Source organism: Ambystoma mexicanum, chromosome 13 (assembly GCF_040938575.1).
Source record: "Ambystoma mexicanum isolate Mex_15411 chromosome 13, UKY_AmexF1_1, whole genome shotgun sequence".
Taxonomy (NCBI): Eukaryota; Metazoa; Chordata; class Amphibia; order Caudata; family Ambystomatidae; genus Ambystoma; species Ambystoma mexicanum.
Window position 1 is genome coordinate 756588424 of NC_090938.1, and position 21488 is coordinate 756609911.

Genomic DNA, 21488 nt, shown 5'->3' on the forward strand with positions numbered 1-21488 from the left:
GCCTGCGCTCAGTGACACCATGAACTTCTGTCTTCAGAGCCCAGTCAACACAAACTGACTTCTCTCTAAGTTTTCCCATTAGCAGAACTCGGATCTTCCTATCTTGTCTATGTGATATGTCTGCAAGACATTTTCCTCCATTCAGGTTAAAAACATGTTTTCAGAACCACCCTTCACTTCTACACAATGGGATCCTTGCTCACTGAGCAGCTGTTTCAAATGTATTTCCTTCCGTACATGCTTTCTGCTTTCTGCAAACTAAACGCAGAGAAAAGAAAAGGCCAGTGTACATTTAAAAAAGAATTCCAAAATATGTATTTTCACCTCATTTAGCGCGCAAAGTGACATAACATGAGACTACATTATAATAAGTAAGTTAGTGTTTAGTAAATGTTAATTCAAGTTGGTCAGTTACATTATTTAAATAATGTAGTGTTCTATGTATGAGGTATTCAAGGACAAAAAAATATGGTGCACTTTATTCTCTGCAGTTTCACATTGGGCTTTGGGCTCTGTCTCCGTAGCTACAGGCAGAGAGGGGGATCGCGTCTCTAAAGGTGCCATCTCGAAGTGGATTATTAACTGTATCCAGCTGTTACTCACTCTCTGAAAAGACTCTGCCTTTTACGCCAAGAGCCCACTCTACTAGAGGCATTGGGGCCACTCTGGCTTTCATTGCAAATGTTCCCCTTGACACCATTTGCAAATCAGCTACTTGGAGCTCTATTCACACTTTTATTCAGCATTACTGCATTGACACCCATTCCAAGGCAGATACACAAGTGGGACAAGCGGTTCTAAGACACTTATTTGCTCATGACCCTTCTCACATCCCACCTTCTTCTGGTACTGCTCGCTAATCTATGCACAGCATGTGATCTAAGCAGATTCCACAAGCCTCAGAAGGGATACATTACTCACCGTAATCGTATTTCTGATGCTTGTATCTGCTTAGATTCACATGCGACCCACCCTTCCTCCCCTCCGAGAGAAGGCGCATGATTGCTTGTAGTCTTACCTTTCTGTCTATCTGCTTGGATTATCTGTACTCGCGCTACTCCTCATGCTACCTCATGTCAGAAAAAATACAATCTGAGGATCCTAGACGCCTGAGGGATCTTGGGTACCGTGGACGTCACACTAGGGATAGTATTACTGGCACGCCTTGTGTCGACGCCCATTTTCGAGTTTCGAAAAACAAACTGTAATACTCCGCAGCTTCCACTAGATGTCGGCCTATGCACAGCATGTGAATCTAAGCAGATACAAGCATCAGAAATACGATTACGGTGAGTAATGTATATTATATATATATATATATATATATATATATATATATATATATATATCTTTAAATCTCAGTGACCGGAAACTAGGTCAAATATCTCAGTATCTGATTCAGTTTTCGTGGCTGTGACCAAGTCTTCATAGCCTTTGTATTTCCAGTTGTGCTGCTGGGCTTCTATCCAGTCCACCATGTACAATTTTTTGTTTTTTGTTTTGTCTGGCTTTTTCAGTAGGTCGGCCTGATTCGTTTAGACTTACTAGTATTACTTGACAGGGACAGGTTCCTTGCCATTCCGATAGTACTGCATCTGTTTGTTCTTTTAGGGCTTTTTTCAGCACGCTGAAGCCCCCAGTTGCATCTTCCTCCAAGCATTTACGGTAAAAGCTCATTGTTTTCCAGTCCACTATGGTTTTCAGTGAAGTTAAGCCAACTCTCTTCTTATCAGCTGCATCAGGACTGATTTGGGGAGTTGTAGCACTTTCCGCCAGAATAAGCCCTTCCAGGACTGACCATGTTTGTGTTGGTAAGGCTGTTGGTGTTTCTGCTCCATAGTATAATATGGGCACTACTTTCATCCTATAGAAGTTTATCAAAGGAGTTAGGGTAACTCTACAGTATCTCCTAAATAGGATTTTCCCTTGCGAAGCCAGATTGACTGCTTTCCGTTTTAGCCCCTCAATTCTTGGAGCTTCGTTTTTCATGTTGTTGATGCAAACTCCTAAATTTATAGAGGAGTTGACTTCCAACCAGCCAATCTTCCTGTTTTTACTTTTCTTTCCTCCAAAATGCAGCCTCATTATCCTCGATTTTTCTGGATTAATTATAAAGTCATTTGCATCCACACATGTCTGTAAGGCTGTCAGCTGTCGTTGCAGACCTGTTTGCGTCTGGTCTATCAGGACGATATCATCTGCATATAACAGTCTCCCTATTGGTTTCCGGGGATCTTCTGAGGAAAGCAACGTGTTAGAATGAAAGCATCCCTAATGTCTGATGTGAACAAGTTAAAGTTCTTGTGCTAGTGGGCACCCTTGTTTCAGACCCGTTTTGATGGTGATTTGGTCTGACAGTGTCCCTATTTTGTCCAACCTAACTCTGATACTTGTATCTGTGTACAGGTCTATAATGTTCTCCACCAAGACTTGAGGGCATTCCCATGTCTCCAGTTTTTCCCACAGCTTAGCTCTTTTAATTGTGTCAAAAGCTTTTCACAGGCCAATGAAGGCGATGTGAAATTCCTGGTCCTTGTTCCTGGCTGTTCTGGCTTTCATCAGATGGATCAAAAAAATATTGAGGGCGGTTCTCCCCCCCCCAACAAAGCCGTACTGCCAGGGATCTCTACGACCGCTTCGTTGACTCCATGCCGCCAAGGCCTTCAACAATGTGGATGCGAAGACTTTCCCTGTGACGTCCAAGAAGGCAATCGGTCTGTAGTTATCCGCAGATGTTTTGAGTGCTTTTTTAAAAATTGGTATCACTACCACTGCCTTCCAAGACTCGGGTATTTTTTCGTGTATAAGATGTACTTAAACAGTTGGTGCAGAAACTGTGACCATTTAGTTATATTGCTTTTCAATGTCATTCGTCAGCCCGTCCGGTCTGGGGGGATCTTGAGTTTTTTAGGTTCTTTCGTATGTTTTCAATTGCCTCAATGCAGATGTCTAGTTCTTCATCCCCCGTTCTTACCAGCGGCCTTATTAGAATTCAAAATGCCAACACTGAAAACAGTCATGTTATACCTACACCTATAGGAGCTGGTATTTGAAATAATATAAGGTTGTATTTTAAACTAAATATAGTTCCTATGGCGAGAAAAGAGAACACTTACAACCAAGCCAGTGGCCACCAAGCCTTACAAGGCACCAACTCATTACACTCATAAAATAAATACATTAATCCTCTAAATGGTATATTGAACTCGGGCATACTTCATTCCCAGACGCAGTTCAGTACCTTCACTGTCCTTTTTAGTGAGTTACAGTAAGTTCAAAAGTTCCCCATAGGAATAAACAGGACAAAGGTAGTAAGCATAATCATGGTTTAGAGGAAAAGGAAGGTGAGCACCAAGTATAACCCACGGGTGTGCAGAAGACCACAACCAACCCCAGGTGATTCCAGAGGAGAGCCACTTGAAGTGCTCCAGTGCCAGGTTCAAACTCCCAGCAGCTCCTGAAAGCGAGGCAGCCAAGCAGGATTTGGTCTAATGCAAACAAATGGAAAAACCTGCTACAAGGGAACCTGCAGAGACCTTTGACCATGAGTACCCCTGAGGATAAGCATTTCTAATAACTGGCCAACCCAGGGCCCAGTGGTAAGTAATCACAATCATATTTCCCGAAAAGGCTCCTCGAGAACACCAAATAATCAGTGGGAACCGATCTTGTGCAGGTGCAGATTACTGCAGTGGGACTTCTCGAACCACAGAACAGGAAGCAAAAAGTGTAGTGGTCCCCTAAAGGGGACAGACGAATTTGCACACCCCCTCCACCCTCTGCCGTTCCCCACCCACCAAAAAAAATTGAAATCTGCCCGAACAGTCAGGTTGACTTCTGGGGCTTGTTTGTATGCCCCTTTAGTTGGTCTTAGTCCACAATGTTCACCATACAGTGCAAATGACTTGCTTTCAGCCTTCTTAGAGCTTTTGGTGTTGGCAACTGGCCTTCCTTCAACAGAGAAATGTAATTATGTACGTTTTATGGTGCAGCCATAACCACAATCCGTACTCTTGTCTTTTTCCCTTTATCGTATGGGAAGATGTTCTGAACTGTTAAACTCCTTAACGGTAACACAAAGTAACAACTTTCCTGTGACTCTTGATAACACTTGACTAAGATCTACGGATGGAGTTTTTGAAACTCCAGGACTTTAACTGTGTGCTTTAGATGTTCAACTGTACTATTTTTAACCACTTTTTTTCTCCCACTTAAACTGCAACTGAGCCTTTTGTTTACAGGTTTGTCTTGTTAAGTGTTGCTTGTGCGCATCCATCGAATCACTGTTTTTGTATCTTTGCTTAATGTGCATGCCATCTAGTTGAAGGTGACTTTTATGCACATTAATAAAGTATATTTTTTCAGTACTTAGCTATGTGGACAAACCTTGACTTTTGGTATTTGATTGTTAGCTAAGTGCTTTGTCTCAAGTTGCTGACTGGAAAGAGGTTTCAAATGTAGCATAGAAGCCAGTGAGGGAGTAGATGAACTGTGCACTTGCTGTGACCAACTTTTGTATTTTTTTTCCCAGATGTATCCTCCATACCTTGCATTTCCCCCTCCGTATGGACTGCAGGGATCCTATCGGTTGCCAACGCCGGAAGGGCAGAAGTAAGTTAATGATTTCGCCGTTTTTGTTAATGTTGCACCATGCGATTAAAAAAATAAAATGTTCTGAGGAATAAACGCTTCATTTTTACACAGGGACTCAAAGGGAGTGTAACATCAAAATAGTGATTGGTAGAGATCTTTAAAACAAATCACTGCCATTGGCTCTGACCCCCATCTATCACTTTGGCTGCTTGTGCCTTTTGCATAAAACCTGCCCCTGTCCTCCATATGGTAAAATTGCGTGCAAAGCCCTTTGACGCCCCACTCCCTCTGTGCTTACCTTTCATCAATTAACCTGGGTCAAGTATCCGAGCAATGGGCTAGCATTGGGACTGGGATTAAGAACAGAACTTACCTGTCTGGACAAAAACTTGTAACAATTAAAAATAGTTTGGAACTGTTTTAAATCACTGACACAAGCCCATTCCATCCTTTATGAGAATACCTTCCCATGAAAAACTATTGGAACCTGTGGCTTTTGCGCATTAGGCCCCATATGCATCGTCGGCTGGACTTCTTAAGAAAAAGGGAATTGGGATTGTATTGGTTCTATTCATTTTATCTGCATCTGATTACTTACCTGGTTAATTGATCGATGCATTGTAAGTGACCCTACCGTTGAATGTATATATTTGTGATCTATGGGTTTATGTTTAACCTACTAGTATCATTTCTTAGTGTTCGTAACCTCTAATAAATAATTGTATTTTTATAAATTGGCTAAGCTGAATTGTGCTGTTCTGTGTGACAACACTGGCTATCCTGAGACTAATCCTTGACTGAGCTTCCACGTACCTTAATTGGTTGTTTTGCTAAACAACCCTAATAACTAGGGGTGCTTCCTATGATCTCCAGAGTATGTGATTGTAATACCTAATTTACTTAACCATATATACCGGGTCTAAATGACTGTTTGTAAATAACTGTGTGGTAAAGTAAGCGAGAAAAATAGTGTTGCTTATGACTTTACCCTTAATAACAGTTATGCAATAGTTGGGGAAAGTGCTATTCTCCAGCATTGGATCTTTCATGGATTCACATGCTTAGAATATTCCCTGTCGTCAGACTCGGACCCCTCAGTACACTTATAAAGCAGTTTTCCATAGGAAAAAACTTTGACATTTTTGTGTCCTATCTACGTCGTTCTGGGCTGCTTACGCATGCCCCAATAGGATGTATCGGTATAAATGCCCCGCCCCCGCGGCTCCCTTCAGATTTCAACTGTCTTCCAAACTAGTGGGATCACCTTGCGTCTTATACTATTTTGACCAGGTTGCTTCATTGTTCCTAATGTCTGGAAAAGCTCTTTTCATTCTGTTAGCAGAACTCTGATAATGAATGTATAGGATAGTGTATATTACTTAGCTGAATTTTACATTGAGATTCTAAAGGCATAATAATTGTATAGTTTTGTACATCTGTTCAACTGGAATTATTCAGTGCTCTGTGCCTCTCATTTTAGCCCAAGACGACTCTCACCCCTCTGAGTCCTAAGCCGCATTGTTCAGCTACTCTACCTTCACTGGGCTTGGCTAGACATCAGTTTCTCTCCTGTTTACTGTAAATGTTTGTCTCCCAGGGTGGATTCTGAACATCCATTTTAACATTGCTCAATGTGGATAAATATGGGGGTGTCTGCAACCAGAAACATTTTGTCAGATGTAATGAAAAGCAAGGTAAAGGGATGGTACAACCTGGCTGTTTTAAATTAAACAATGTATTCAAAGTAGGCCTGGTTGTGTGGTTCATATGCCCAGATCAGATGGTATGAAACTTTGAATTTTTACAAGCAGATTCTCTTCTACAGCAGGCAGGCAGAGAAGTTGTGCTTGGAGAAATGTACAATAAGACGTCATTAGCTACTAAAAACTACAAAGGGCCTGTTGGGAAATATTCTCTATTTGCACCTTTACCTCCATATATTCCTATGGCATCACCAGTCTCTTTGTTTACTTTTGAATTCTGTCTGTAAAAGCCTTCTACTTGACTTCCCTTGCCTAATTTGCTCATTTTTATGGGGAAACAGACTAGTCCTAAGACTGTCAGTACTGAGAGACTTGGTTGCTCTTTCAGATTTCTTCTATTTTTTCAATTGCACGCATCACCCTACAGTGAACTGCAGTTAGGATCCTTTCATCCATTATTACTTTTTACCCGATGTCTTTCTGGTTACTTTGCCAATGTACCTAAGAGAAACTGGTGGCAGCTGTGACGTTTACCGTTTTAGTGATTTTTTTTTTTTTCTTCTGCCGCTATTTGATAGATGGTTAGAACCAAGACTTATTCAAAGAGTATCCTGCTGAAAACCAGAGGACGATCCCTGCAGCTGACCAGCATTGGCTTCAGCGATTGGCCTATTGAAGCCCTGCTCCTCAGTCTGATTTCAGAAGACCTGTTGCTTTGAGCCTTGGACCGGTGGGAACAACCAGTCTCTACCCCTGATTGTGGACCCACACATTGGAAGCCTTTCGGAAGTGTTCCTGGCCCACCTGGTTGACTGACTAGTTGTCTTTTGGGCTACTATGCTGCTTCTGTTGCCTTTCTGAGCAGGGCCATGGGACTCGTAGGATCTTCAGCTTATGCCATAAGTTTACTGTCCTTGCATTTTCAGCCTTCAGGACAAGGGACGTTCAGCTGGGGCTGCCTCTGTATTCACAGGTGGAAGATCGCCTGTTGCAGATGTTAAGATGTATTTCTAGACTCTGACCTGGTGGACACATTTTATGAGGCCACCCTAGTTTTGGTGAACAGGGAGAGTATTTTTTCAAAACGCAATCAAGGTAGTGTTGAGGTCAGCATAGTCTCAGGAGTGTAAGCATGGTAAGGAGCCCTCATGGAGTCCACACAGAGTAGCACACGATTTAGCTTTGACCGTCAAGTTGTAGAGGAGGTCCCAGTCATGACCTGCACCCCTGTCCCTCATTTCGAGGTACCAGGAGAGTACTCGCCAAGGTATGCGAATTATCATGAACAAATGAACCAACAAAGAGCTGCACTGGGGCTCTGCACAGTGTACATCAGACGATCCATACCTGTTGAAGCGCCCATAACCAGACAACCCTGGGCAGCACGGTACCTTATCAGACAGCCGTACCAGCCGCTGATACAAAACGAAGAGTACCTTGACGGTCCATGAAGAAACCCAAAGAGTCCTAATGGAAGGCGAGTGGAAATGACACCAAGGCCTAGACAGACTCGTGAATGAACAAAAGCGGCTATTGAAGACCAGCACGCCAGTGCGAGTAGCTACGTAAATAAATGTAATGGACACAAGAGAAGAGACAACGTTAAAACGTAAGGAAACGTTGCTACAAGACCAGATGGAAGCAAACGATCAGTTAAACGTGTGTAAATAGGCTTGGAACGCAAGAGGCTAAAGAAAATGATACTGCTTGCAATGCTTGGTTGAAAATTAGAGCGGCAAGCTCCAACCATGTATCTACCTCAATAAGACACATTATACAAGTGCAACTCCATTTTGTAAAAGCAGAAATGTACCCAGGCTGCCAGAGCCCTGACAGGCCAAGTTTCGTAACCCAGCCAGAGGCAAGAGAAGGAGCGGAATCGAAACTCAACAAAGAGCAGCTCATGCCTAGGAAATCAAGGTCATCCAGAGAAAGAGGAGAGTGTCACCTAACAAGACTCAAACTTCAGAGCGTACCAGCCTGCCCCATGAAGGTCAAGATAAGGGGGGCCCATGCAGGTGGCGAGGCCGAAACAGAATTAAATACACTAAAAGCTGGAAACTGAAGCAGATTCATGGTGAACCAGCATGTGATCAGACAGGCGCGAAGAGGTACCACCGCCTGATGTCACCCAGGACCCGAGGATGCCATAACTTTTCCTGATAGGCTACAGTTTCGAGGCCATACCCAGCCAACTAATTGACAGCCCAAGATACTGATTGATGGAAGGGAGGCAGGGTGAAACTTGGGACACCAGGCACCTGGGTGTCCGTTCTGCATGCTGCTAATTAAAAGTGTACATTTTTGTGTAGGGGTGTAACCTGCCCAATCACAATGGGCCAAGTTATCCGGGGTCCTATATATCGTAAAACCAATTAGACGTCGTACTTGCAGTGGCGTCTATCACGTGTGATGTAGAGGGAGGGGTGTAGACGCCCACCCGATAAGTTATCCAATCCGCATGTTCCATTATCATATACAGATATAGCACCTATACTTGTTACCTTTCCTAACCAATTATATTGCATGACGCGTTTTGTAGAATTAGACGTTAATGATGACGAATATTGCCTATAAGAATTGATGTTCAACTGAAGTCCGAGGAAGTCGGAGCGAGACAGGTGGTCGCAACAATGCTGGTTCCCAAATGCTTACCTGTTTGATGTACTTGTCATTAAACGGACTTCCCTTTTGCCAAACTACTGAGTCCGCATTATTGAGTCGTGTTGGAGTAAGAGAATCCTGCACCCCCATCACTCACATGCTGCAGCTATCTTGTTTTACAAGTACTAGAGGGTGAGAACCGACCTATACGCCCGTTGGTGGTCATCTCGCCCTCCTGTGCAAAGTTATAAAAATAGTTAGTGGTTTAGGCTTTAAGAATACTGGGAGGAACCAGGAATGACACGGACACAAAGTTAAGGTTTTGGCCATAAACTTGTATTAATGCAAGAAAAGGAGTTTGGAAAATTCCTCTGTCCCTGCACTAAGAGTTGTTTACCTATATCAAACAAAAACTAAGGATCTGCCTGATATCAGAATGTCCAAAGTAAAACGTCCTGTGTCCAAAGTACTATTCTGGCTCTCACATTCTAACAAACTAAACTATACGGTGAAAAGGGTAATGTCTTTGACCTTGAGTGATTTATAAATGTTTAAAAAGGAAAATGCGTAACTCCAACTCAAGTTTCGGAAGGATAGAGTTCCTTGTTCCAGAGGGTGGTTCCCTTCCCTTGGATTTCTTTGTTCTATTGTATATTTAAAGATATCAGTTCCCTGAGTTTGTTTTGTGCTACAATATAACTGATACACAAAACAACTTGACGTTGTCCTGTTAGGGTACCTGGTGTACTTGTCAGGTTTTTCCTTCCTCTTTACTTCAACAGTTAAAAATTATACACAAAACAACTTTGCTATAAGTTTGTAACTTTGTAGGATACCTGGGATGCTTCTTTGCCAGATTTTCACTCCTCTCCACTTTTAATTTCGCACAGCCTTCTTGATTGTCTGGATATATCCTTCTCAGGATCCTTTAAGGTGCTGTATTTCTTATACACTCCTCAGTTTATCCTTGCCTGGTATGCTTCCCTACCAGGGCTTTCCTCATATGAACACACTCGAATGGTATACTCTCCTGCCAGGACATTCTTAAATACACCTACTTGCAACTTTAATTTGCCTGTTGTACTCTCCTTCCAGGGCTTTTCTCATTTTGACTCTGCACACACTTCCAAACTTGATATGCTTTAATGTTTGCGTTATCTGATACCGTATCTACCTGGTTTACTATCCTGCCATGGCTTTTCTTGAATGTGCATTGCATACACTCACAAACTTGAGTCTTTTGATTAACATGTTTCTCCTTTTTACAAAATCACTAGCTTCCTCTTTCAAGCACTTTATTTGCTTCAACAGGTATTTGAACACGGCATGGCTGCCAGTTCGCCCCAGTGTCCCTGCTTCCCTTTCGGGGACTCGCCTGCTCTTGCTGGCGTACTTAACTCTTCCCACGGCAAGCTGGTGGCAGTTGTTACGCGTCTTTTGTATTGCTGCCTTCATTCCTCGTTTCTCTGCCCTTGCAGTTCCTGCTGGGCTCCTCTGCTTCGCATCAGGCTCTGGTAAGATAAACACTCAACACCTGTGAATGCCCAGGAGCCGTGCGTTGGCTTCTGGCATTCCTGCAGCGTGTTGCCTCCCGTAGTCGGCTTTTCTCTTCTGCCTCCTTGACCCAGATTGCTCCACGGCACTCTCTGCAGCTCCACTGTCTCTCGGTCCTCACCAAGAAAAGCAGCTTTTTTACTCGAGCAGCACACCCCAGTCAATTTTGTTGCTGTTTAAATCTCCAGAATACAGGCAGGTGGTCACGACTAGAGTGCCGCATGAATTATAGGTCTTTTCTGCTTTGCGTTACTCTGCTAATCTTCCTCGTCTCAGTATACTTGTGGTAACGCAAGTGGTAGTTCATTCTTGATTTTATAATTTTGTTTACATGTAAAGTCTGGCTAAATCGTCTTTAATGGCTAGTCAGTTCGAAATTGACTTGTAGGTAGTCTGAGAAGGTGTTCTCATATGTTTTAGAGGGTAGGTCCATTATGATGGCTTACATATAGACCTTAGTGGATGAGTAGAGGTGTAACAATATTACATGAAGGTATGGATTGGGTATCCTCGAGAGGAAGGGTAATACCATGCCTTGTCCCATGGTGCCCTGCTTCTCCCCCAGAGGTTGTCTTCCTCCACATGATCAGGTAGTGGCTGCCATCCCCTGGCCACATGTGGAGAGCTCACTGCTGGGAAAAATGACGCCATCCGGTTCATCACAATATGCTGAAATATGAAATGAGCAGGTAGTATCGTCACACAACAATCTATAATACATGTTTCTGGAGCTTTTGAATCTGGTTAGATTCATGTGCTTAGCATAGTCCAGTCTAGTGGTTGGTGTGGAGTATTACAATCGAAAAAGGTGTGTTGACTGGGTGTACCTGTAACACTACCCTTACTCTAGGTGTACCCATGATCCTTCATGCGGCGACTTCCGCTGATAGTTTTTTTTCCGCTACAAGGTTGGATGCTTAACAGTTTCTTCGTTGTTGAACGACCAAAAGGTTTAAGCTCTCCGAAATCCACTTCTAAGCACAGAGACGAGGTTGGTGGAGCAATGGACAAACACCGAAAGGCACAATGTTAGGCAAGATAGTATGCAGTACCCTTTGGGTGCACTACAATAACCTTGACCACCTGGCAATAGGGACCCAACCTTTGGTGTAAGTCTGAACTACACAGGTTGGTAGTGTGGCTGAGCAGCCAGGCTTATTTCTAGAGGGGTCAATGTGAGCAGTAATGTTGTGACAGTTACACAGTAGCAGTTATTCAAATAAACACTTACACTCAAGGTTTCTTGATGAAACAATTATAAATGTATTTTCAGTGAGTTATAAAGCCTTCTTCAGAAGGGAGCAATATATTGGAGTAGTTTCTTACCTGTAACTCCATTTCTCCAGCGTTGGTATCTTTCATGGATTCACATGCTGTGAATATTCCCCGTCAGGCTGGGAATATTCACAGCATGTGAATCCATTAAAAGATACCAATGCTGGAGAAATGGAGTTACAAGTTAGAAACTACTCCCTTCACCAAGAGAAGGTATTTAAACGTTTTTTGAAATCTAAGACTTCCTTGAGCCACTGCACTGACGGTGCTGTTTGTCACAATGTAAAAGATGCCTATGAAGTTTGTCAAACTCCAAAGTTAAAAGAAACGGTCTAAATCACAAAACATGAGAGTGAGAAAAAAAGCTCCTCGCCAGATTAGAAATTAAGTCCTTCACTGCGCACTAGCTACAGAGACCCGGGGGGCAGATAAGTTGCATTCTCTCTTAGCCAACACTGCGTGTCTACTGGTGAACACATATGCCCTGAATATCGATGCCCCTGAATTCTTTGACGAAGTAACCACCCTACTCATGAAATATATCAGGGTGGCAATTATATGGTGGGGAGACATGAACCTGATCCTAGATAATGATCTAGACAGATCGGGCACCGTCAGCAGAGCCATGTCCCAGGCCGCCAACCAACTATGCACATACATTGACACACTGGGCTTACGTGATGCCTGGAGAGCACTTCACCCACTCATGAGATTACACCTTCTCCAGCATGGGTTCTGGCATGGATTCACATGCTCACGAATATTCCCCGTCAGGCTGGGAATCCTCGGTAAAGAAAAAATCAGTATCGGTTTCGTTTCTGATCTGTCTTTCTCAGTAGTAACCAATCGCTGGTCTCTGGGTCATACTGCCTCCAGCCAATGACTGCCCTCTCCCTAAGCCCCGCCTCTGGCAGCCATCATCAGATTTTTACTGCACGCTCAAGTGTTGGGAGTCCTCGTGTTTAGCTCCCAAGCTTTTGCTGCGTTTTTGCTCTTTTTCCAGAGAATTTATCGTTTTTCGGTCAAATAGAGCCTCAAGCTCCACCGTCTCTAGATCCGATTAACAGGGATTCGTGTCAGATTTTTCTACGCCCCTCCAAGTTGAAGATTTCGTCGAGTTACGCTTCTTGGAGAAGTCCTGGAATTTCTGCAGCCTACCCGAACATGGCCCAGGAGAAAAGAAGCTCGACGCCCGGAAAGCTGTTCAGGGTTTGCCCTGAATGCCAGCTGCAGAATGTGTTCAAGGCGGAAGAGCACTCGAAATGTCTCTACTACCTTCATGAGGACAAAACGCACGTGGAGACAGACTGTGCGTTTTGCAGGAACATGTCGGAACGGACCATCAGGGACTGACACCTTCGTCTCTCCAACTGGCTCGAAGGAAAGAGTCCGTCAGGTGAGAAGTCCGAGCGGTCTTCTAAGTCCTGTGAGGGTACCTCTGCGACGGGGGCCCAACAGAAGGCAAAGCACCGCGGGCACCAGGAGCGCCGAACGGTCAGGTTCCTCATCTGCCAGGCAGGGCGCATCCTCTCCAGCACCATCAACCACGAGCCAACGCTCTGGCTCAGGGAAGAGGAAGGCTGAAAACCCGGCGAAGCTTCTGGAATGGCCCCGGCCGAGCTCGGAGGATCCGGCTGAGGGGGGGAGTGAGGCGATGACCCTCCCCCCACGGTGAAGGCCACAGGCCCACATAAGGTGGTAAAGGCCTTGATTCACCCGGCCAAGGCCTCTATCGTGGAAGTCGCAGCGACCCTGGTGCAGCCTGTGGAGGCTACACCAGTGGAGGCCCAGAGTCTCCCTGCCTCCGCAGAGGGAAGCCTCTTACTCCTACGTCCCGTCCCCTTTCCTCCATACTTATGGGACATCTATCCGTCCTGTGGGACGTGACCGGAGCACTTTGTAAAAAGCATCCACATTTTTTGCAAAAATGTGTCCCTCCTCTTTCCTGTATGGGGCGCGGCACGCGGCCGTAACCACACCCACCTTGGCTCCGCCCCACGCATCGCCCATCAGTCCTTTTCTCAGCTCGATCGGGGCCGGACGCACATGCATCCTCGGAAGATTTTCTTCCCTGTTTTCCTCTCTGGCTCTCGCTAGCGTTCGTCTTCTAGTCTGTCTTTTTAAATTAGACTTTCCAGACTGTTCTTCGTGTCATCGTCGCTTCGCGAGGGCGGATCCCCATCCTCTTTGTTTAGAGTGTTTGGGTCCAGAACACCGTTGGGACTCCTGTTTTTACTGTGACTCCCTTTCGGTCCGGGCTCTTCAACGTCGGTTGGAACGGTGGGAGGAGGTGTTCCGACGCACTCCATCTCATTTTCAGGCGTTTATCAACGAGAAGACCCTCAGGTGTCACGGCGAGGTTATAAGACAGCTTAGAAAATAGTCATGTTCAAACAATACATTGGTTACATTGCATGATATAGGTTACAATATATTAACAACACTAAACAGTGGCCTAAGTATTTACAACAGTATCCGGAGGAAGGTATCCTATCCTTGGGTGCTAATATTGGTTGAATAACCAGGTTTTAAGCTGTTTTTTAAAGATCGTGAAGGAGGATGCTTTTTTGATGATGATAGGAAGGGAGTTCCAGTGTTTGGGGGCTAAGGTGGTGAAGCTGCTGCCCCCTGCTCTTGTGGTTTTGAATCGGGGGGGGTCCAGGAGGAGTTTGTCGTTGGATCTCAGTAGTCTTATGTTAGTTTTAGGGTGCAGGGTGTTATTGAGATAGGTCCTTTTTTTGTAATGCATTTGTAGGTGATGCATAGTGTTTTGAAAATGATGCGGGCTTTGATGGGGAGCCAGTGTACATCTTTCCTGGTCTTGGAGATGTGATCTGATTTTTTTATGCCTAGCGCTGCCCTTAGGACTTTGTTTTGCAAAAGTTGCATTTTAGCTAGGTTAGTATTGGAGGTGCCCAGTAGTAAAACATTACAGTAGTCCAATTTCGATAGTACCAGTGCTCTGGCCAGGGTGAGGCAGTTTGCTGGGGTCAGAAATTGTCGGCTGAGTGCAATTAATTTAGAAGTGTAGGCCGTGGAAGAGGAAAGTGCATTGATCTGTTTAGTCATGGTTAGGCTGGCATCGAGGTACACGCCCAGTGTTTTTACTTGTTTAGACACTGGAATATTGGTGCCATCGATGTTGATGGTTGAATATTCTGGCTGCAGGGTAGCTAATTTGGCTGGAGCTCCTACGATGAGGACTTCCGTCTTCTCATCGTTGAGACATAGGCTGTTTAATGCCATCCAGTTTTGTATGATGGCGTAAATTTTGTTGATTGTTAAGGTGTCCTGGTCATAGATGCCTGTAATGGGAATAAGGATCTGGGTGTCATCCGCAAAGTTTGTGTATGTGACACCCATGTTGTCAAGTGCTGAGAACAGGAGCTTGGTGTATGCGTTATACAGCGTAGGAGAAAGGCAAGAGCCTTGGGGCACTCCTATGGGGACTGGGATGGGGTTGGCTGCTTCTTTGCCTATGGACACTCTGGAGGTGCGGTCGGTTAAGAATGATTTCACCCAGGCAATGGCTGCCCCAGAGAAGTTAAATTCACGGGCAAGTGAGTTGCAGAGTTTGTCGTGGTCCACCAAATCGAAGGCGGCTGAGAGGTCCAAAAGTAGGAGAATGCAAAGTTTCCCTGAGTCTCTAATGGCATCCATCTGGATTTTAAGGTCCAGGAGAGCTGTTTCAGTGCTGTGGTTAGGCCTGAAGCCTGATTGTCTGGTGCCGAGGGGCTGGTTTGATTCTAGATGGGTTTGAATTTGGTTATAGGCTAGTTTGTCGATGATTTTGAGTAAGAATGGGACCGTAGTTATGGGGCGATAATTGGTTGGAATGGTGGGGTCTAGATTTGGTTTTTTAAGAAGTGGTGTGACCCAGGCTTCTTTAATGCAAGTCGGAACTGTATTGGACTTGAATGAGGCATTGACAAATTTCGTAATGAGGGGGGTCAGTGTAGGTGCGCAGGCTTTGACTAGTTTGGCTGGGACAGTATCTCCTTTACAGTTGGATGCTTTTAGTTTGGAGATAGTGTCGAGCACGAGATTGTGGGTGACTGGTGTGAATTGGAAGGGGGGGTTGGAGTTGTCGCTGGAAGGGATACAGTGATTAGGGAGGCAGGGGTTTTTTGTAGCTAGGAGTGATTTTTTGGAGTTGATTTTGTTTTGTAACAGAGATTTTGGAGGCAAGAGCATCTTGTATGGTGGTACACCATTCTTTGCTTGTGTTTATGGGTGTGTCGGTAGGAAGTGGATTTTCAAGTTCTCTAAGAATAGTGAAAAGCTCTTTGGAGTCGGATGCTGCGTTGTTGATGCGAGCATTGTAGGCGTTGGCTTTGTGTGAAATGATAGCTGATTTATAGCGGGTATTAGCGTCTTTGAATGCTTTAGCTGAGTCCGGGGAGGGATGTTTATTATGGGCATGCTCGAGAGAACGTTTTTTCCTTCTAAGGACGATTAATTCCTCGTTGAACCAGAAGTTGGATTTTTTGTTGAGGCGCCTTAGTTTGGAGGTTACAGGTGCTATGGTGTTAATCGCTGTGGAGAGGCATTTGTGGTAGTGCTCAGCGATAATTGTGGGGTCATTGCTGGGGATTGAGTGGGTGTCTAGCAGTTTGTTCAAGGTGGGGTCGAGGTTCTCAGCTGTGAGCTTTTTAGAGTTTCTGCTTTCGATGAAGTCCATAGCTACGTTCTTGGGAGTGCAGGGATCGTCGTTGGTGATAGTAAATTCTATGCAGTAATGGTCTGTCCAATTCAGTGCGGTGATCGGGCCTAAGGTGAAGTTGGTGTTGAGGGTGAGGATCCAATCGAGGGTTCTGCCCTTGGTGTGGGTGGGGACATTGATGTGTTGGTGGAAATTCATGTCATTTAGTGCCAGGATGAGGGCGGTTGCTTTGGGGTCTTGGTTATCATTGAAACCTAAATTCAAATCACCAATGATGATACATTTCGTTTTGGGTTTGATGAGGGGCGTCAGTAATAGAGGGATGTCTGTTTCTGGGTGGCTGTTTGTGCTAGGGGTTCTATAGATGACCACTATGTTGATTGTGGTGTTTTCATTCAATGAGAGTTTGGCGAGTAGTAATTCGTACCCTGATATTATTTCAATGGAGCTTGATCTAAGTTTAATAGTGTTTTTAGCAATGATGGCTACACCGCCTCCTGGAGTGGTGGTTCTATCAGATCTGAGAATGGTGTAGTCTGGCGGAATAGCCAGAGCTAGCAGAGGGCCTGATGCTTGATGTAACCAGGTTTCTGTGATTACTAGCATGTTAAGGTCAAGTTCGATAATGAGGTCGTGGATATCAATGGCGTGGGCTCCGAGGGAGCGGGCATTGATGAGTGCATTTTTGAGACTAATGGGGGGGGTTGGGTTCCTTGGTGGGAGTATTTATAGTTGGTGGGCCACTTAGTGGGGTAGTTCTGGTTGCTTTAGGCTGGGGGTGTTTGTCGTTAGTTTTGTGTACCATGGGTTTAGGTGATCTGGGAGGCTGGGTCTTGGTAGTGGGGTTGTGGTGTGGGAGCCTTGTGCGAACTCTTAAACGGGATGTTCTGTCATATCCTAGGATAGGGTGTGTTTTGCGATTGCTTAAGGGGTTGGGGTGTACATGTGGACCTTCAGTGATGGTTGATGCGTGGTGGTGTTCCTTGCTGGATTCATGGGTGTCCTTGAGACTGGATATGAGAATGGAGGAGGATGGGAAGGGAGGTGTGGTAGAGAGGAAGGGGGTAGGACAGGGGATGGGATGGTGTCTTGTACTTTTCAGAGCACCCCGGCCGGGGGATACCTTCCCGGGTTCCTCTCGGGCCGGGAGGGGCGTTGATCGCTCTGTCACCGGGGTTCGCCCTGAGGTGCCTGTCGGGCCTAATAATTCTACCAGAGTTTTCTCCAAGGGTCTCCGAAAGGGGCCTGTGTACACCGGAGTAACTTCCGAGACCCCTCCTGTGGGGGCTGTGTGTAGACCCAGTTCTGCTGAGTCACAGGGTACCTGAGCTTGCTGTGAGGCCTCTTTCGGCTTCCCTCAAAAACCAGACAGGGGTGCGCCCGAGGCCTTGGCTGGGCTTGTGTTTACCGAACGGATGTTCGAGGCCAGTGCCGATAAGGCTATTACCGGGCCTAGGCCCGAGGTCCCTCGTACAGAGGCTAAGGCTACCAACAGTTCTGAGGGGCTGGGCATGGCCCTGTCGGTGAAAGCGGTTTCTCACCGTTCCCGCTTTTGTAGTGATACCAGATCTGTTGAGGGGGCAAACAAGCAAGGTTCTTCTTTTACCGGCAGTGTCGAGGTCCTTCCTTCGAAGGCTCAGTTGGTGGTTGGTATGTCGCAGAAACATTCCAGGCCTCATAGTACCGGCTCTGCCGAGTTTCCTTATGTTAAGGCTAAAATTAAGACCCCTGATCCATCGACGGAGAACCCTGCCTCACCTCCTCACGTGCCGCAGTTCCCCTCAGATGAAGACAAAATGGCGGCCGTTCCCACGACCACGGTGGCCATTTTAGGTACTACCCCTACAACTACGCCATCGGCCCCTGGTGTAGGGTTCGGTCCTTTGGGTGAACCTAAGGTCACTTGTGCGTATCCTTACCGTCCCGTTTATGATTGGAACGCCCGGATGCCTCTTCCGCACAATGTTTCGTTGCCTGCATGGGCGGCCCCTTTGATTTATGTGGATACGTCGGCGGAGGGCCCGGCGTGGCACCCTTCTCCGTTACATCCCTGGATTTGTCCACCTCATTAGGCCTCCTCGGGTTCCGAAGCAATCTCCTGAGGACGCTTTTTTCGGTAAATTTCAAGCGCTTATGCGCACTGACCCCATGATGGAGTATTTCAAAGGGCTTTTTAAGGAAATTTGTCCACCAGCGCCCCCCGTCTCCACCCGTTCCTCTGGTGGTTCCGCCGGTGCCTCCTTTGCCCGTGGTGCCTGCCCTTGCGCCTTTGCCACCGTTGTCCCCAGTGGACAAGGCAGTGCCTGACATGGTTCAGCAGGATCCTGACCTATCAGATGACCCTCAAGGCGAGTAGGACAACAAGGACCTTCCCCGCTCTGTTAGAGCTTTTCATGACCGGGTACTGGACATGATGAATTTCTTAGATGTTCCGGTTCCCGAGGCACCTGCTCCACAGGAGGGCGTGCTTTCTGGGGCGTTCACCCTGTCGCCTTTGGAGCGTACCGGCCTTTTCCTGCAGAAGGATGTTCTGGCAGAGGTCCGAAGAGTTTGGGAAAAGCCACACTCGGGACTTTTTGTCAATAAAAAGATTGATGCGAGGTACAGGCTGTATTCTTCGGAAGAAGTGGCCTTGTCTTGTCCGCCTCCCTCCTCCACAGTGGTGGCTGCGGCTACGTTGCAATCCAGGCCTGCAGCATCCTCCTCTGCGACGGCTACTCAGGTCTTGGGAAAGGAGGACAAGCTCCTGGACTCCCTAGGGAGGAACATCTTTGCCAATTCGGCCTTGCAGCTCATGCAGGCCAATGCAGAATTGATTTTGGCGGGAGCTAACATGCGGATGTGGAGAGGGCTGTTGGAGTTTGAGGAGCACATTCCGGTCGAGAAGTTGAAGGATTTCAGAGGAGGCCTTTCCGATGCCAGGGTCTTGGCCCAGGATCTCCTGGAGGCTTTGGCTCATCACGTAGACACCTCGGCTCGGGGTCTGATGCTTGGGGTGATACCTCGCGGCAAGCGTGGCTGCATGCCACTAAATTCTCGAAGGAGGTGCAAGACAAGGTTCTGGACCTTCCATTTGATGGTAAGGAGCTGTTTCACTCTTCTACTGATGTAGAGCTCACCAAAACCAAAGATAGCACTCAGACGGCTAAATCATTGTCTGTTCTGGTTAAAGCTCCCTTCAAGTCTCAAAGGCCGTTGTCGCAAGGTCGACCTTCCTCTGGTTTTAGGGGCTTCCTCGACCGCAAATCTCGCAGAGTGGATACTCCTGCGGGCAAGAACTGCCGTAGACAACAGCGTACGCGGGTTTTCTCCCGCTCCTCAGCCTCCTCCTCAGGTTCAGGTGGCACCGCCACCGATAAGCCTGCCAAATGAGGGTTTTCCACGCTCGCACGAGACCCCGGTGGGAGGACTCAATGCGTCTCATTGGGAGGTGTGGCAGGCCATCACAGAAGACAGATGGGTCTTGTCAGTCGCTCGAACAGGTTTCCGCTTACCTTTACCCCCTACCCCACCCCTCAACCCTCCTTTTCTGCTGTCGGGCTCACCCTCCCTCAAGGCTGAGGTTCAGAAACTTCTGCACCTCAGAGCTGTGGAACCCGTTCCCCTTGGGGAGCGAGGGGAGGACTTCTACTCTCGGCTGTTTACGGTGCCCAAACCCAACCAGGCTGGCCTGCGCACCATCCTAGACCTTTCCCAGTTCAATCTTTTCCTACCCCAAGAGAAATTCAAGATGATCACGCCCAGCCAGATACGCTCCTCCTTGCAGATGGGCGATTGGCTCAGTGTTGTGGATCTTCAGGACGCGTACATGCATATCCTGATTTGGAACCCAGAAAGGAGATATCGCCGCTTCTTTGGGAGAGGAGCACTTCTAGTTTCAAGTGCTTCTTTTGGCTCAGCTCGGCGCCGCGTGTCTTCACAAAGATGTCCGTGATTGCGGCCTAACTTCGTCTCAAGGGTATCCATGAGTATCTGTATTTGGAGGACTGGCTCTTCTGCCGGGGTGCGCCCCGAGGCCTTGGTGGGGCTTGGTGCTACCGAACGGATGTTCGAGGCCCGCGCGAGTAAGGCTGTTACCGGACCTGGGTCTGAGGTCCCTCGTACAGAGGCTAAAGCTACCAACATTTTTGAGGGTCTTGCAAGGCCTTATCGGTGAAGGTTGTTTCTCACCGTTCCTGCTCTTGCGGCGACACCAGATCTGTTGAGGGGGCAAAGAAGGGAAATTCTTCTTTTACCGGCAGCACCGAGGTCCTTCCGGAGAAGGCTAATTTGGCCTGTTGGTATGTCGCAGAAACATTCCAGGCCTCATAGTACCGGCTCTGCCGAGGTTCCTTATGTTAAGGCTAAAGTTAAGACCCCTGATCCATCGACGGGGACCCCTGCCTCACTTCCTTACGTGCCGCAGTTCCCCTCAGGTGATGACAAAATGGCACCCGTTCCCGCCACGACCGCGGCGGCCATTTTGAACGCTACCCCTACAGCTGCGCCATCAGCCTCAGGTGTAGGGCTGATTTCTCGGCCTTGTGCGCATCCTTATCGGTCAGTTTATGACCGGAATGCTCGGATACCCCTTCCGCACAATTTGTTGTTGCCTGTGGGGTGGGCACCTTTGGTTGATCTGTCCATCCAGATATAGGAGTGGGCCATGCTTCATGGCGTGTGGCTGCTTGCGGTGCACATCCCGGGCCAGCTGAATGTCACAGCAGATGCCCTCAGCCGGCGGACATTGGTCGGCTACGAGTGGGAGTTGAAGGCGGAGATCCCCTCATGGATTTTCTTGCGTTGGGGTACACCGGAGGTGGACCTCTTCGCTATGGTGGTAAACAAGAAGCTTCCTCGGTATGCCTCCAGATGGGGGCTGGGAGCCTCCTCTGGGGGGGGGGGGGATGCTCTCGAGATTACATGGCACAACACGTGAGCTTACGCCTTACTGCCTCTGCCTCTATTTTCATCGAGCAATTGGGAAGCTGAAGAACTCTGTGAACTGTTCCCTTATGCTCATGGCCCCGTGGTGGCCGGCCAGTTTTTGGTGTTCTGAACTTCAACACCTGTCGGTGTTTCTGCTGATCAGGTTACCAGTAACACCAGATCTTCTT

The 21488-nt window shown here is 46.8% G+C and overlaps 1 protein-coding gene across 8 annotated transcripts in view; it reads left to right on the forward strand.

The window, feature by feature from the left end:
- PRRC2A (proline rich coiled-coil 2A) overlaps window positions 1-21488 on the forward strand; it is a 2343739-nt gene that overhangs the window by 649442 nt on the left and 1672809 nt on the right. For all 8 annotated transcript variants that reach the window (XM_069635075.1, XM_069635076.1, XM_069635077.1 and 5 more), the window contains exon 8: window positions 4532-4611. In XM_069635075.1, coding sequence (XP_069491176.1) covers window positions 4532-4611 — 80 coding nt within the window. The remainder of the gene's footprint in view (window positions 1-4531; window positions 4612-21488) is intronic.